Source organism: Balaenoptera ricei, chromosome 1, assembly GCF_028023285.1.
Source record: "Balaenoptera ricei isolate mBalRic1 chromosome 1, mBalRic1.hap2, whole genome shotgun sequence".
NCBI classification, from domain to species: Eukaryota; Metazoa; Chordata; class Mammalia; order Artiodactyla; family Balaenopteridae; genus Balaenoptera; species Balaenoptera ricei.
Genome location: NC_082639.1, coordinates 117,885,164 through 117,900,095, shown reverse-complemented (window position 1 = coordinate 117,900,095; position 14,932 = coordinate 117,885,164). Strand labels below are relative to the sequence as shown.

Here is a 14,932-nt window from a genome sequence, read left to right as displayed (position 1 = left end):
CATTTTTTTATATGTGTTGAAACTGAGGCTCAGCAAAGTCATGTGACTTGACTGAGACTACAGGCCAGTCAGGGCCAAAGCCTGGGCATCCCCCCTCCTGGGTATGCCTTGCACAGCCCTGTGTTGCTCTGCTCCTAGGCAAGTCTCGGGTCTCCACCTCAGACCCCAGAATTCTGGTCTCCAAGGGTGTCAGTCACCTGCTCACGCCGCAGGCGCTACCACCCACCCCAGGGCTCTGACATCACCTCCTCTTGACCAATGAGTGGAGGCCCAGCAATGGGTGAGGATGTGAATGTCAGCTACCTCCCCCACCCCAGCTCTGTGGTTGCAAAGATGCTCTAACAGGAAGCGGGTTTAAGGAGCTGCACAGCTTCCTGCCCCCCAGGGCTGAGCAGGGCGAGAAGGGCGAGTGCCAGGCCCGGCCACGAGACACAACTTCTTGCCGGGGTCCTGGCAGCTTCCTCTTCCACAGCCACTTCCGTGTGGCCGGGGCCCCAGAGGCAGGAGCTGCTGCCCGTTGCCCAGGCCACCCTCCACCCCCAGTTCCGAGCCCTGCCCCCCTGGGGCCAGGCCAAGCCCAGAGGCTGGCTTGGGATCCCATGGGGGACTAGTAGGGCAAAGGTCTTAGGGGACAGAGGTGGCCGGGCCAGAGCCCTGGGGCTCCGGCCATGAAGTCTCGGCAGAAAGGAAAGAAGAAGGGCAGCTCGAAGGAGCGGGTGTTTGGGTGTGACTTGCAGGAGCACCTGCAGCACTCAGGCCAGGAGGGTAAGGAGGCCAACCCGGAGCTGCTGTCGGGTGGAGGGGGAGACGTGGAGCTTCTCCAGCCTGATCTGGGCTGAGGGTACAGAAGCAGCTTCCAGGAGCTCATGGAGAAGGGGCAGTGGCTTGGGGTCACCCCCAGGAAGCTGATGAGCAGGCAGGGCAGGAAATGTGGCTCAGCGAAGAGCCTTGTGTGACTGCCTGGGGGTGAAGAGACTGGTGATGAGAATGGGGGCACCGAGGGAGCACTGAGAGGAGAGGAGGGAGAGACTGGAGACCCAGGAGAGGTAGAAGAAACAGAGGTGAGAAGATGACAGCTGGGGGACAGGAGAGGAAGGCTGAGGGGACAGGGTCAGGAGATGAGTGGCTGAAGGGGCATGGATGGTCCTTAGGTCTGAATGAAAAAAGACAGGAGAAGGGCCCCTGGAGAGCCTGAGGATGGCACATGGGGAGGATGGGTGTTTCCTGGTTGGAGGAGACGAGGTTATGGGGCTCTGATCCCTCTGCAGCCTTGCTGGGCCACAGGTGCAGGGTGGGGATAGTCCCCTCCCTCAGTCTCTCTGATTCTCCGGTTTTCTCTGTGCAAAGGAGAAACAGGTTCAAAGTGGAAGGTGAGGGGAGAAGCTGCTAAAATGGGAACACCAGAACCGTAAGAGAGATGGCCTGAGGCCTGGTGTGAAGATGGGGGTAGTGGGTACAAAGGAGGATCGGGGTGAGGACTGTCTGTGGAAAGCATCCTCCCTGAGTTACCTTGGAGGGCGCTTGGAAACGCCCAGGACCAGGGACAACACTGGCTCCCAGCTGTGCTTGGTGTGGAGTAGACACTCAAAAACATTTCTTGATTTGATTTGGAATTGAACGCAGGTATCCTGACTGCCCAGCCCAGCTTGTTTTTTGGTACTTCGACCTCCTCCCAAAGAAGGGCATGATTTCTCCCCCACCTCCACCCCAATCTGTCATTTCCTCTTTGTCCTCTGCTCTGGGCTGTGCGCCTGCAGTGGAGGGAGGGTGATGGTGGTTCCCAGCTCATTTCCTGCTCTTAGCCCCGCCCCTGTGTCCCCAGACACCTCCTTCCCCTTTTCTCCTCCCCCAGAGGCCCCCATCCCACTGACCTCAGTTAAGGGAAAGCCCAGGCCCCAAGGAAGGGTGTTAAACAGCCGAAGTGGCTTCTCTGTGCCTTTCTTTCTTTTCTAACAGGGCACAGCCCAGCCGCCAGCGTGGGGTTGACTCCTTTACAAGGGATGCTTCTTGAGAATGATGGCTCTTGGGTGAGGGCCACATGATTTAATTGGGGCTGATGTTCTTCCAGTTCTCTGCAAACCCTCAGTTCAGCCTCCTCATCCTGGTGCTGTCCTTCCCTGTGGACCCCCTGCCAACCTCATGTTGAGACACTGAACTCACAGCCAGCCCAGATCCCACTCCTGTATCCCTTCCTGGCCTCTGTCGGCATTCCCAGAAGGTGAGGGACATGTTCTCCGGAAGGGATAGGCATCTGGTTGCTGGGTCCTGATCCTAGTGAATCCCAGAGAGAGAGAGAGCCAAGCACCTCCTGCCCTTCACCAGAACCTCACCTGAGTCCAAGGGGGGAGGAGTATCTTGGGCACCAGAGCAGCAGTGGCAGCCGTCTCCCCTGCTCCCAGCTCCTCCTAGCATAGACAGGTGGAAAGTGGAAGGACAGAGAGAGGCCAGTGATGGCTTCTCTCTTTAAGCCAAGATCCAGCAAAAATGAAAGCCCAGGCCAGGAGAGCTGTGTTTGTGGTTAACTTATCCTCCCTGATTATCTTGGTTTCCCCCATCCTTGCAGCTTCGCTCCATCTCAGCACCCTCTCCCAGCTCTTTGCCCTAGGTGAGTCTCTTCCTCCCTGAGCCCTTATATGAATTGAGTTCTTCCTTTTCCTAATATTTATCTCTTTGAGATCTTGTTCAGGTTTCCAATTCTCCAGTTTCCTAAGCTTCAGGCCCTCCTCCCTGACCCACCCTTTGACTCTACCACCCCAACTATGTCTCTAACTTTTACCTCTGACCCCATTTCTCTTATCTCTGTCTCCTTGACTCCTCCATCCCTCTGATCCTATTATCTCTTCTCCCATCTCCTTGACCCATTTCCTCTATGGCTCTGACTCCTTAGGCTCTCAAATGCCTTCTTTAAAGGCATGCCTTCTTCAAAGGCCTCCTGTGGAGACTCAAAATCAACAGAGAAGGATGGAATGGAGAAGACCTGGACTGATTGCAGTTACTGTGAAAACAACCTGGGGTTTAGGTGACAGCGAACTATTTATGAGTCAACAGAGTGATGGCCGAAAGAGTTGGGGTAGCATTATTCACCCAAGAGTAGAGCAACAGCTTGAACCAGGAGGGTCTGCCTCATCTCTTCATTCAGTGCTGGGAACCTGAGATCAGGGGACCCTGGCAAATGGGCAGAGGTCCTGAAGGGATGGATGGTGAACTGTAGAGCCAGGACTAAGGTGAGGCAAGAGAGGTGACTAGGGTGCAAAATGTAAGGAAACTCTCACACTCAGGGCCAGGCAAGTGAAGTCCTAGGTGCTTCTTTCTTAAGGAGGCATTCACTCTCAAGATCGTGCATGTGCACAGTTGGCACTTGCACAACCCTAAGAGTGAGTGCTTAAATTTTGCAGCCTTGATGCTTTCCTTGTCTCACCCAAATCCTGGCTCTGGGGTGCAGGAGGGTAAAGGGTGTGGACCCCAGGTCACATAAAGAGGGTTTAAAATAGTGTTTGATGGATTTATTGATTTTCTTCAATCTGTATTTCTAACTTACTTAATTCCACAAAGAGCTTGAGATGGATGACTTGCAAAACCCAAAACTTTACAAAAAGAATAAATGACTGAAGGAATTGAGTTGAAGGGAAAACAGGAAGGGTAAGATCAGTACCTAGAAATGCATTTCAGCTGGTTCTATATGGTTCCAAGATATGGGCTCTGAGCTTCCTGGTAGTTTAAGAGGTAAACATAATCAGGTATGAAATTCATAAAGCCCATAAGAAAAAAAATAGGTGGCTTAGGAGAAGCACAGCTTTTTCTGACACTAACACATGACAGGAATTTCTCTGGTGAGTCTCAGTTAATTGGACTCAATGTTTTGTCTTAGGCAATATTCTCTATTAAAGCTCCAGTTCATTGACTAATTCACTGAGTAATTTAATAAGCATCTTTTGAGCACCTGCTCTGTTTCAACACTGTACTAGACGCTGGGGAGGATGTTACTATTTGTCAGAAGGTATAGATACAAAATATACAAATCATAACAAAGTACAATAAGTACTATGTACAGATATAAACAAAGGACCTTGGGAAGTATAATACGGATGTAAGCGAAGGGTTCAGAATTGGAAGTGATGTCTGAAGTGTGTTTTGAGGAATGCATAGGGGCTCACCAGGCAGAGACAGAGAGGAGGGCATTTCCAGGCAAGGGAAAACATGAGTGATGGTACCAAGGCTTGTTCAGGGAGTAGGAAAGTGCTGGATCATAGGATTTATTGGGGGAGCTGTCTGGAGCTAAGGCTGGAATGGCAGCTGGACCTGGTTTGTGAAAGGTCTTATACAGTATACCATGTTGAGGAGCTTCTATTTTATTCTGTGTTTGTAAGTTAAGCATTGAAGATTGGGGTGGAGCAGAGTGTGTACGTAGAAAGGATTTAAAGCATGGAAGTGCTTTAAAAAAAAAAGAAGTAAAGCATGGAAGTGCTTTAGAGAGATAACTATGTGGCCTTGTGGAGATGAGATTCAACACACGGTTTCTGAGGATTTCCCACAACTGAGACACCATGACAAATAAGATGAGGAACAGCAGGATGGGTCACACTTAGATCTTGTCCTTAAGGAGCTTACAGTCTAGTAACTGGGAAGGGCTCCGAAGAAGGGAGAGAGAATACAACTTTTTGCACTCTTGGATTTGAATGCTGGCTCTAGCTGGGTGATACTGCACACTCATTACTTCTACGATCATCAGTTTTCATGTCTAATGCATAGTGCTTGGCATATAGTTGTTTCTCTCCTGAACTGACCTGTCTGAAGGTCTGTCACAATTTCATGTACCTTCCTATGGCAGATCTAAGATCCATGCATTCGCTCACCAGAAGAGGTGCTTCACAATAATGCCCATCAGCTCTGTTCCATTTTGGTTGCAAGAGCTAACGTTCCTTTATCTTATGTAAAGTGTTACGTAAACGCGCTTTCGAGACCAGTCCTTCACCCTGAGTCCTCTTGCAATCACATCGCTGTCCCTTTAAAATTTCTGTAATAGCAACTAGTAATTACAGAGAGAGAGAATTTCAGGTCAACAAAGGCAGAACTTTCTAACAGAAATGGGCAGTCTGGGGAGGCAGTGAGCTCCCCCTTACTGGGGGAGTTTATGCCGAGACTCTAGACCCAATGGGCAGAGAGATTGTAACGGGTTGGCAGGCTGGACCTGATGTCCTGCAAGAATCTTTCTGACAAGTTTTTATTCCATGAGCTTTGCCTTCAGTCTTCCCAAGCCCCCTTCCCTGGCACATCCATTTCTCAGACCCCCTGTAGTCTCTGACCTCCCAGACCTTCTGATTTCTCTTTCTCTGCCCCATCTGTGTTCCCAGTGCCCCAGGTGCTAAGGAGCTGTGCAGAGTTTGTGGAGGAGTATGGAGTGGTGGATGGGATCTACCGCCTCTCAGGGGTCTCTTCCAACATCCAGAAGCTCCGGTGAGTCAGGCAGTGAGGGGAGGGCTCTGTGGCCAGGAGGCCAGGAACCATAGGGGTGAGAGGATTTGGGGAGAAGGAAACATAGATGATAGATACTGTCCAAGGGAGGAGCTCTAGTCTCCTCGGGAAAGATTGACACCATGCCCCACACTCCCCACAGGCTAGCCTGCATGCATGCATGTGTGTGTGCACACGCATGTACCCACACACACACACACACCTCCCCTCCCACATGCACCCACCCAGCTTTAAAAACAAATTTAGATATAATTCACATGCCATAAAATTCACCATTTAAAAATGTATAATTCAAAAAAAATGTGTAATTCAGTGGTTTTTAGTACATTTACAAGGTTGTGCAACCACCGCTGTCTAATTCCAGAGCATTTCATCAACCTCAAAAGAAACCCTGTACCCCTTAGCAGTCACTCCACATTGTCCTTCTCCCCCAGCCCCTGGCAACCGCTAGTCTACTTTCTGTCTCTATGGAGTTGCCTATTCTGGACATTTCACATAAGCGGAATCATATAATTGTAAATTTCTGTGTCTGGCTTTTTTTACTTAGCATGTTTTCAGGGTTCGTGCATATTGTTGCATGTACCAGTACTTCATTTCTTTTTATGGCTGAATAGTATTCCATTGTGTGGCATTATCACATTTGTCTACCCATTCATTAGTTGATGGCTATTTGGGTTGTTTCCACCTTTCGGCTGTTATGATTAATGCTGCTGTAAACATTTGTGTACAAGTATTTGTGTGGCCATATGGTTTCAGTTCTCTTGAGTATATACCTAAGAGTGGAACTTCTGGGTCGTATGGTAACTCTATGTCTAACTTTTTAAGAAACTGCCAAACTGTTTTCTATAGGAGTTGCATCATTTTACATTCCTACCAGCAATGTATGAGGGTTCCAATTTCTCCACATCCCAGCCAACACTTGTTACTGTGTGTCTTTTTGATTATAACCACCCTAATGTGTGTCAAGTGATATTTCATCTGTATTTGCATTTCCCTAATACCTAATTATGTCGAACACCTTCTATGTGCTTATTAGCCATTTGTGTATCTTTGGAGAAATGTCTATTCAAATCTCTGCTCATTTAAAAATTAGGTTATTTGTGTCTTTTGAGTTGTAACAGTTCTTTATGTATTCTGGATATTAGACACTTATTAACTCTATGATTTGCAAATATGTTCTCCCATTCTGTGGGTTGTCTTCATTTCCTTGATAGGGTCTTTTGGTACACAACAGTTTGTAATTTTGATGTTAAATTGATCTATTTTTTTCCTTTGGTTGCATGTGCTTTTGGTGTGTCATATCCAAGAAACTGTTGCCTAATCCAAGGTCATGAAGATTTACACTTATGTTCCCTTCTGAGAGTTACACTGCTCCATCTTTACACATACCCAGAAACACACATTTAGGCTCATTCCCCCACTTTTCCCGACTCCTACATGCCCCTACATTGCTACTCACACCGACTCTACATCCTGATATGTACCCTTGTTCATGCATAGATCCATTCACCTATCCACTTACCCATCTCAACATCCACTCTGCACGTTGACAGACACAACGCCTTATACTTGCTGCCTCATGTATACACACGCCCCAACCTCTTCCTTCCAAGATTCATACATGTTGACCCTTGACCCTGCCTGGAGCTCATCTCTACAGCTCTCCCTAGGTGAGGGTCCCTCAAATCATAGATTTAATGTAGGTGAGGGTCCCTCCATCTCCCCAGACCGTCACCACTCCTGACCACTCTGCACCTCCCCAGGCAGGAGTTTGAGGCTGAGCGGAAGCCAGACCTGCGGCGAGATGTTTACCTTCAGGACATTCACTGCGTCTCCTCCCTGTGCAAGGCCTATTTCAGAGAGCTGCCAGACCCCCTGCTCACTTACCGGCTCTATGACAAGTTTGCTGTGAGTTGAGTGACAGCGGGGTGGGGGGAAGAGAAGGCTGAGGGTGACCTCTGTGGTTTTGGCATCCCAGATGTGTCCAATGCCAGACCGAGTTCTAGGGATCCTGCATGACAGAGACCACATGAAAATGAAAAGACCCCTCCCTTACAAGTCTCGTAACCCTGCTACCTCTGCCCTCCCCTGTCCCTCTGCTCTTCATTGTTCCTCCTTTCCCTGCAAAGTGCACACAGTGCAGGGTGAGATTGGGGGAGAGGAGAGGTCAGACAGAGAGCAGAAGCTGGAAAGCCCTTGGAAATCACCTAGACCGGAGCTTCCCTACATTTAAGGGAATGAGAACCCTTTTAGGAAGTCAATGATTTTTTCAAGCGTGCCCTTCCATGAACTGTGATCGTGTGTTCAACATCTTTTGAAAAAGAAAATACATGACAAAAGCGCTCTCTTGAATTGAGTAACACTTTTAAATTAAGTTGCATTTTATTGAGCGTGACATCACTTAGAGACCCTGAATACCAGGGCATGCCATTCAGCCCTTACAGGACAGAATGGGTGGGCATGGGCCTTCCTGGACACCTTGAAATCAACTCCATGGCCCCTGGGGCACCCACAGGGTGGAACCTGATGTGTTCCAGAACCAGAGCACTACTGATGAGGATGCGAAGGCAGAGAGTGGCAGTGAGTGGCTCAAGGTCACAAAGCTATTAAGTGGCATAGCCAAGATTCATCGGCAGGTCCTGTGGGACCCAAATTCTACGTCAGTGTGCTTCGAAGATTCAACCTGGGGGATGGAGTGGAGTACAGCACAGACTGTTTCGGAGAGTTTGGCTCAGAACTCTGGGGAGGAAGCAGGGGCAGCGCTGGGTCACTGACTCCTGCTCCTTGATTTCAACCAGGAGGCTGTGGCAGTGCAACTGGAACCTGAGCGCTTGGTCAAGATCCTAGAGGTGCTTCGAGAACTCCCTGTCCCAAACTACAGGTGTGTGGGGCTCCTTCCCACCCAGAGTCCCGACTTACCCCACTCAGCCCAGCCTCTCTCTCCACCTGGGGCCTTGACTTGTCACTTCTCTTCCTGCTCCCACACCTCAATCCTGCCTCTGCCTGAGTGCTCCCTTTGTGAGCTCTACCCCATGACGCCCCCTTTCTGCAGGACCCTGGAGTTCCTCATGCGGCACTTGGTGCACATGGCCTCATTGAGTGCCCAGACCAACATGCACGCCCGCAACCTGGCCATCGTGTGGGCCCCCAACCTGCTGAGGTGGGTGCGTGTGTGGGGATCCTGGCAGAGCCTAGCCCCTGGGAAGCTGCTCGAGGATGGGGTGTGGTTGTGTGGGTGCACTGGAGAGGGGTCTCACCCGGTGAGAACAGGAAGTTTCAGGATCACATTGAGTGCGATGGAGCTCACCCACGTGAGCCCCTTCTCTGAGCTTGAGTAAAGTCCCTAAGGACAGAGCCTTTGTGCTTTCTTTTTTGTCCACACTGAGTGGCATGCGGGATCTTAGTTCCCTGACCAAAGATCGAACCCGTGCCCCCTGCAGTGGAAGGACGGAGTCCTAACCACTGGACTGCCAGGAAATTCCCAGACCTTTGTGTTATCTTACACTGCATCACTTAGCTCAGGGACTGGAGCAGGAAGGGGTGGGGGGGATCCTTGTCAAACGTTTGTTGAGCAAATGTCTTGGAGAAGTGGGCTGCATGTCACTCCCTGTGGTGCAAGGCAGACTATGAGAAGTCCTGAGATTCGTTATACACAAGGCACCCTGGTGTGCAGAGGAGGTAGAGATTAATCCTGAGGAGGGTGTCCAAGAAGGCTTCCTGGAGGAAGTGGCCATTTGAGACTTGAATCATGCATGTAGATTAAGAGGTGGAGATGGGGTTAATGGCATTCAGGGGAAAGGGTATAAGATATTTTTAGGGAGAATTCGAATGGGGAAGTGTGGTGGGGCTGGGGGAGAATAACTCCACACCTCCACAGGTCTAAGGACATAGAGGCCTCAGGCTTCAATGGGACAGCAGCCTTCATGGAGGTGCGGGTGCAGTCCATTGTCGTCGAGTTCATCCTCACACATGTGGACCAGCTCTTTGAGGGTGCGGCTCTCTCTGGTCAGTGTCCTTCCAACTCACCAAATCACCACTCTCTGTCTGGGAGTCATGTCAGAGTTATAGAGAGCCTCCAAGATCATCTAGTTCAGTCTCCCTGCTTTGCAGATGACAGAACTGGGTCTCATAAAATGTTGTTGCTTATGGTCACATGGAGAAGACCCTGCAGAGAGAATGGTGCAGTCAGGACTTGAGTAGGCCTCTTCTGCTCTCCGTCCAGGGTATAACTTGACCTCTTAATCACCATCCATCCTGGTTCTCAAGGCTAGTGAAGGATCATTCCCACCCCCGGCCCGCTGGGCCAATGTCCTGGGATCTCCTGGCTCCCTTTGGCCCTGAGGACTCCCTCTTGAGGAGTTAGACACAGAGGGTCTGCCTCCAGGTATATCCCTAGCATGGTAGTTGGTGAGTGGGAGGGTGCAGTGAGGAGCTCGGTACCCATAGCCCTCTCGCTGTTCCTGGCTGGCCAATTCCTCTTCTTTTCCTAGGTGGTGAGGTGGAAAGTGGATGGCGATCACTTCCAGGGGTCCGGGTGTCAGGCAGCCCCGAGGACCTTATGCCTCGATCCCTGCCCTACCACCTGCCTAGCATCCTGCAGGCTGGTGATGGACCCCCACAGATGCGGCCTTATCACACTATCATAGAGATTGCAGAGCACAAGTAAGGCCTTCTTCCTGGGCCCTCCTCCCCTGCACTGGCCACCAGGCTCCAATTGCAGTGATTTCTCCATCCCCTCCAGGAGGAAGGGGTCTTTGAAGGTCAGGAAGTGGAGATCCATCTTCAATCTGGGTCGTTCTGGCCATGAGACCAAGCGTAAACTTCCACGGGGGGCTGAGGACAGGGGTAAGTCTGGGGAGATGTAGGGGGAGCTCTGCTGAGGGTGTGCCGGGCCCTGGCTCTACGCACGTCCCTGTCTTGCAGAGGACAAATCTGATAAGGGGTGTCTGCGGCCAGCCAAGAGCATGGACTCACTGAGTGCCGTGGCTGGGGTCAGTGATGGTGAGTACAGGTGTGCACTCGTGTGTGTGTGTGTCGGGGCGGGGCGCGGGTAGTGATGGCTAGTGACTGTACCTCCAGGGAGGGAAGGGGGTTCCTAAGTAGATGTTGGTGGGGTGACCTCTGACCTGCTGGCTGTGTAAGGTTTGCAGTAGCGGCTAAGGGAAGCTGGGCCTGGTGTCTTCCAGGCTAGAGAAAACAGAGGGCACTCTCCAGAGCCTTTCTGAGGTGTCCAGTCCCCTTGCAGAGGCTGTTGCCTACCTCTCTCTCCTCCACAGAGCCAGAGGGGCTGGTGGGACGCAGCAGTCCTCGGCCAGGCCCACTGCTGCTGGCGAGCTTGGAGAATGATTCTGTGGACGCAGCAGAGGGTGAACAGGAGCCTGAGACGGAGGCACTGGGTGGCACGAGCTCTGAGCCCGGCACACCACGACCTGGGCGGTCAGCAATCCGTGCTGGGGGCAGCAGCCATGCACAGCGCCGTGCCGGCGTCCACATCTCGGAGCCCTATGATGTCAACCTCCCACCACACATCAGTTCTATGCTCAACATATCCCCAGGCATCATCTCTAACGTCTCCTTGGCCGGGTTTGCCCGTGGTCTTGAGTACCCCACCCTACAGCCCCGGCCAAGCCCTGCCTCTGGCCCTGGCTCTGGCCCTGGCCTTGGCCCTGGCCCCCCAGGTGAGGATTCAAGGATTGCCCAGAGCTGGGAGAGGGGACTAGAACGCTAGGCTGAGGCTCCGATGCTGGGGAATCTGCTCTGGGCTTTGGGTGGTTATCTTTAGCTGCCTCCCCGGATTCAAGTTTGGGGGAGTCCAGTAATATTATCAGGCTGTGTGAAATTCTTGCAGAGAGGATCTCTGGCAGCCTTAGATCACTGATATACCCAAGAATGGGGATCTGTGTCAGATATATACAGCAGGGATTACTAAGTACAAAGTGGGAATATATCATAGATGATGGTAATAATAATAATATTAATACTAATAGCTAACATTTGTCGAGAGTTTATGATGTGCTTTGTTAAGGACTTTGAAGGCATTAGCTCATTTCATTTTCTCATAATGTTGACACAGGTATTGTTGTTATCCTTATATTACAGCAGTGGAACCTGAGACTTAGGTTAAGCAATTTGGTAGGAGGTGGCAGAGCTGGGATCTGATCTTTGCTCTGATTCCAGTTGCTGAAGTGTCAATAATGAGAAGTACTGAGGCAGCACTGGGTACTGGGTAAGGATAAGGGCTATAGAGTTAAGTAGTCTTGGATTCAGATTTTGGCTGTGCCACTCATTGTTTGTGTGACTGTGGACAATTCTCTCTGAGTCTCACTTTCCTCATGTATAAAATGGGGATAAATACCCTACATTATAGGGTTGTTTTATGGAGAAAATAAGATAATGCATTATAAAATGTATAGCACAGTGCTTGGCACCTGGTAGGAGCTCAATAAAGGTGGCTATAAGCCAATAGTTAGGGATATTGGTCTGAGAGGATCGGCCACATGGAGTATCTATGCTGGGAATGTTGGGCCCATACTGTAGCAATGCTAGGAAGACTCACATTGGAAAGGGTCAGGGCTGGTCTTGACCTTTGTATTCCTGGGACTACCTTTCTCCCAACAGATGAGAAGTTGGAGGCAAGTCCAGCCCCAGGTCCCCTGGCTGACTCAGGCCCAGCGGACATGACCCCTGCCCTGGAGGACTGCCTGTCCCAGGAGGTGCAGGATTCCTTCTCCTTCCTAGAGGACTCAAGCAGCTCAGAGGCCGAGTGGGTGGGGGTGGTGGATGGGGAGGTGGCCAAGGCAGGACCATCAGGAGCAGCCTTCTCCCCTGGGGAGGACGACCCTGGGATGGGCTACCTGGAGGAGCTCCTGGGAGTTGGGCCTCAGGTAAGGAGGCGCTGTGCTGGGTTTGGGGGTGCTAAGGAATCCAGAGGGTGGACAGGGCCACCTGGTCCTGAGCCACGATGCTGTGCTTACAGGTGGAGGAGTTCTCTGTGGAGCCACCCCTGGATGACCTGTCTCTGGATGAGGCGCAGTTTGTCCTGGCTCCCAGCTGCTGTTCCCTGGACCCTCCTGGCTCCAGGCCTGAAGCAGAGGAGGAAAGTGGGGAGGAAGTCTTCCTGAGCGCCTATGATGACCTAAGTCCCCTTTTGGGGCCCGAACTCCCGACCTGGGAGGGTTCAGGCAGTCTAGAGGAAAACGGAACAGGGTCTGGAAGACAGGAGGCTCCAGGACAGGCTGCGGGAGAACAGGTGTTCTGGGAAGTTGAGGAGGACAAGGAGGCTGAGCCTGGAAGTAGAGGGGACATCAGGGAGGAGGCTGAGGGGAGCCCAGAGAGTGAAGTGGAGGGTGCAGAGGCCAGTGAGGACGGAGTGGAGGCTGAGGGAAGCCAAAAGGTGATTGACAGTTTGAGCGAAAGGTGCGGGGAAGAGAGAGAGGAGACAGAGGCCAAGGGAGAGGAGTCCAAAGGTCAGCAGGAGGATGAGAGTATGGAGGAAGCTAAGGGTGTGGAGGAAACAGGAGGGGAGCAGGGTAAAGACCAAGGGAAGGAAAGAAAGACTGAGCGAGAAGAAGAGGCTGAGGAAGGAGATGAAGCCCAGGGAGAAGCCGGGAGGGACCCAGAGGATGGGGCCCAGGAAAACCAAACTGCTGAAGAGAGCTGGGAAGTTGTACACAAACAAGAGGCTGAAGGAGGCAGAGAAGATGAGGTCAAAGGGCAGGGGGGGCATGAGAACCAAGAGGCAAGAGAAGACCAAGGAGATGGTGAAGATAGCAGAGTCCCAGAAGAAGCAGCTGAAGGAGGAGCAGGGGAGGTCAGCAAGGAACGGGAGTGTGGAGACGGAGAAGCTGAGGGAGACCAGAGGGCTGGAGGTGACCATTTAGAAGAGGGCTCCCTCCCTGAAGTGTCACCTGTAGAGTCCCTGGAGGTTGACAGTGCCAAAGAGGGCAATGCCCAGTCCTCTGAGACAGAACAGGCAGCCCCACAGCCACGCCGGCCAGAGGAGATGGATCCTGAGGGGCAGCCCAGTCCCCTCGGCTCAGCTGGTGGTGTGAGCATGCGCCTGGCTTCCACCCTGGTTCAGGTCCAACAGGTCCGCTCTGTGCCTGTGGTGCCCCCCAAACCACAGTTTGCCAAGATGCCCAGTGCAATGTGTGGCAAGATCCACGTGGCACCAGCAAACCCATGCCCAAGGCCTGGCCGGCTTGATGGAACTCCTGGGGAATGGGCCTGGGGGTCCCGAGCCTCCCGCTCCTCTTGGAGGAATGGGGGCAGTCTTTCCTTTGATGCTGCTGTGGCCCTGGCCCGGGACCGCCAGAGGACTGAAGCTCAGGCGGTTCGGCGGACCCAGACCTGTACCGGGGCTGGGGACTACAGCCTCATCCCCAAAACCTCCCCCTATAGCATGATCCCTGCCTATTGTCCTCGGCCCCTTAGCTGTCTGGAGCTCCCGGCTGAAGGCACAGAAGGGTCTGGACCCCGGAGTCGGTTTAGTCTGCCCCCGAGAGAACCCCAGCTCCCTGAGCCCGTTACGTCCCCCCAGCGCCGATCGTATGCATTTGAAACACAGGCTAACTCTGGGAAAGGTGAGGCACTGTGATTAGGGCCAGAGCACTGGGCAGAGGGGACAGTAGCTGTCTCCAGGGTCTCTCCGCTGTCTCTTCGGCAGCCTGAGCAGCTTTAGTGCCCAACTTTATAGGTTTTGGCCCTCCAGCTTCTCTTCATGACTGTGGGAGGCACGTCTTGGTCCGTTTACCTGAGGTTGTCTCAGACACAAAGCACTTATCCCTTACGAGATTCCAGAGAAAGTCACCAAGATCCTGTTCCCAGAGAGTGGGGTCATTGGCCAAAGGGAACAAAGAGTAGGAGGCAAACTTAACGGTTTCTCAACGTGAAGAATGAAGGCAGAACGCCAGCCAAGTTCCTGCCCTCTTAGGCAATGAACCTCTCTTCATGGAAGTCCAGAGCAGAGGCAGGGGTCAGGGCCAGATCAGAGCCTGTTACATACAAACACTTCTAGAGTTACCCAGCCTTGTTCTACTCTTGGGCCCTGGGACACCTCTTGCTCCTCTTAACTCCAGATTAGGAGGAAAATGTGCAGGAAACTCTTTGAATACGGAGTATTTGTTGGAGGGACTGGCTCCCTTCCCAGCTCCCCCACCCTCTGCCTCCCTGCGTCTCAAGGAAGAGAGGACTTGTATAGATCTCTCTGGCCTCTCCTTTCTCCTTTGGAATAACTTCCTATTTTAGGGAAGGGGAATGGCGTCACTCAGGCCCTGGGACTGCTTCTCCCGACAGGCTGGGGCCACACGTCCCGAGGGGCAATGTCTCAGAATAAACGTTGTATTTTTACACATAAATAGTGTGGTGTCTCATTCTTCTTCTTTTTTTTTTTTTTTTAATATTTTATTTATTTATTTATTTTTATATTTACTTTTGGCTGTGTTGAGTCTTCGTTTCTGTG

At 51.7% G+C, this 14,932-nt stretch overlaps 1 protein-coding gene across 1 annotated transcript; it reads left to right on the top strand.

The window, feature by feature from the left end:
• The first annotated feature begins 624 nt into the window (after nt 1–624).
• On the top strand, nt 625–14,802 carry ARHGAP30 (Rho GTPase activating protein 30). The gene is made up of 12 exons (XM_059902856.1): nt 625–765; nt 5,352–5,454; nt 7,236–7,380; nt 8,271–8,353; nt 8,525–8,632; nt 9,350–9,477; nt 9,963–10,134; nt 10,214–10,317; nt 10,396–10,473; nt 10,749–11,150; nt 12,091–12,356; nt 12,449–14,802. The coding sequence occupies exons 1-12, from the start codon at nt 669–671 to the stop codon at nt 14,066–14,068; spliced, it is 3,306 nt and encodes a 1,101-aa protein (XP_059758839.1). The 5' UTR covers nt 625–668; the 3' UTR covers nt 14,069–14,802.
• The last annotated feature ends 130 nt before the right edge of the window (nt 14,803–14,932 follow it).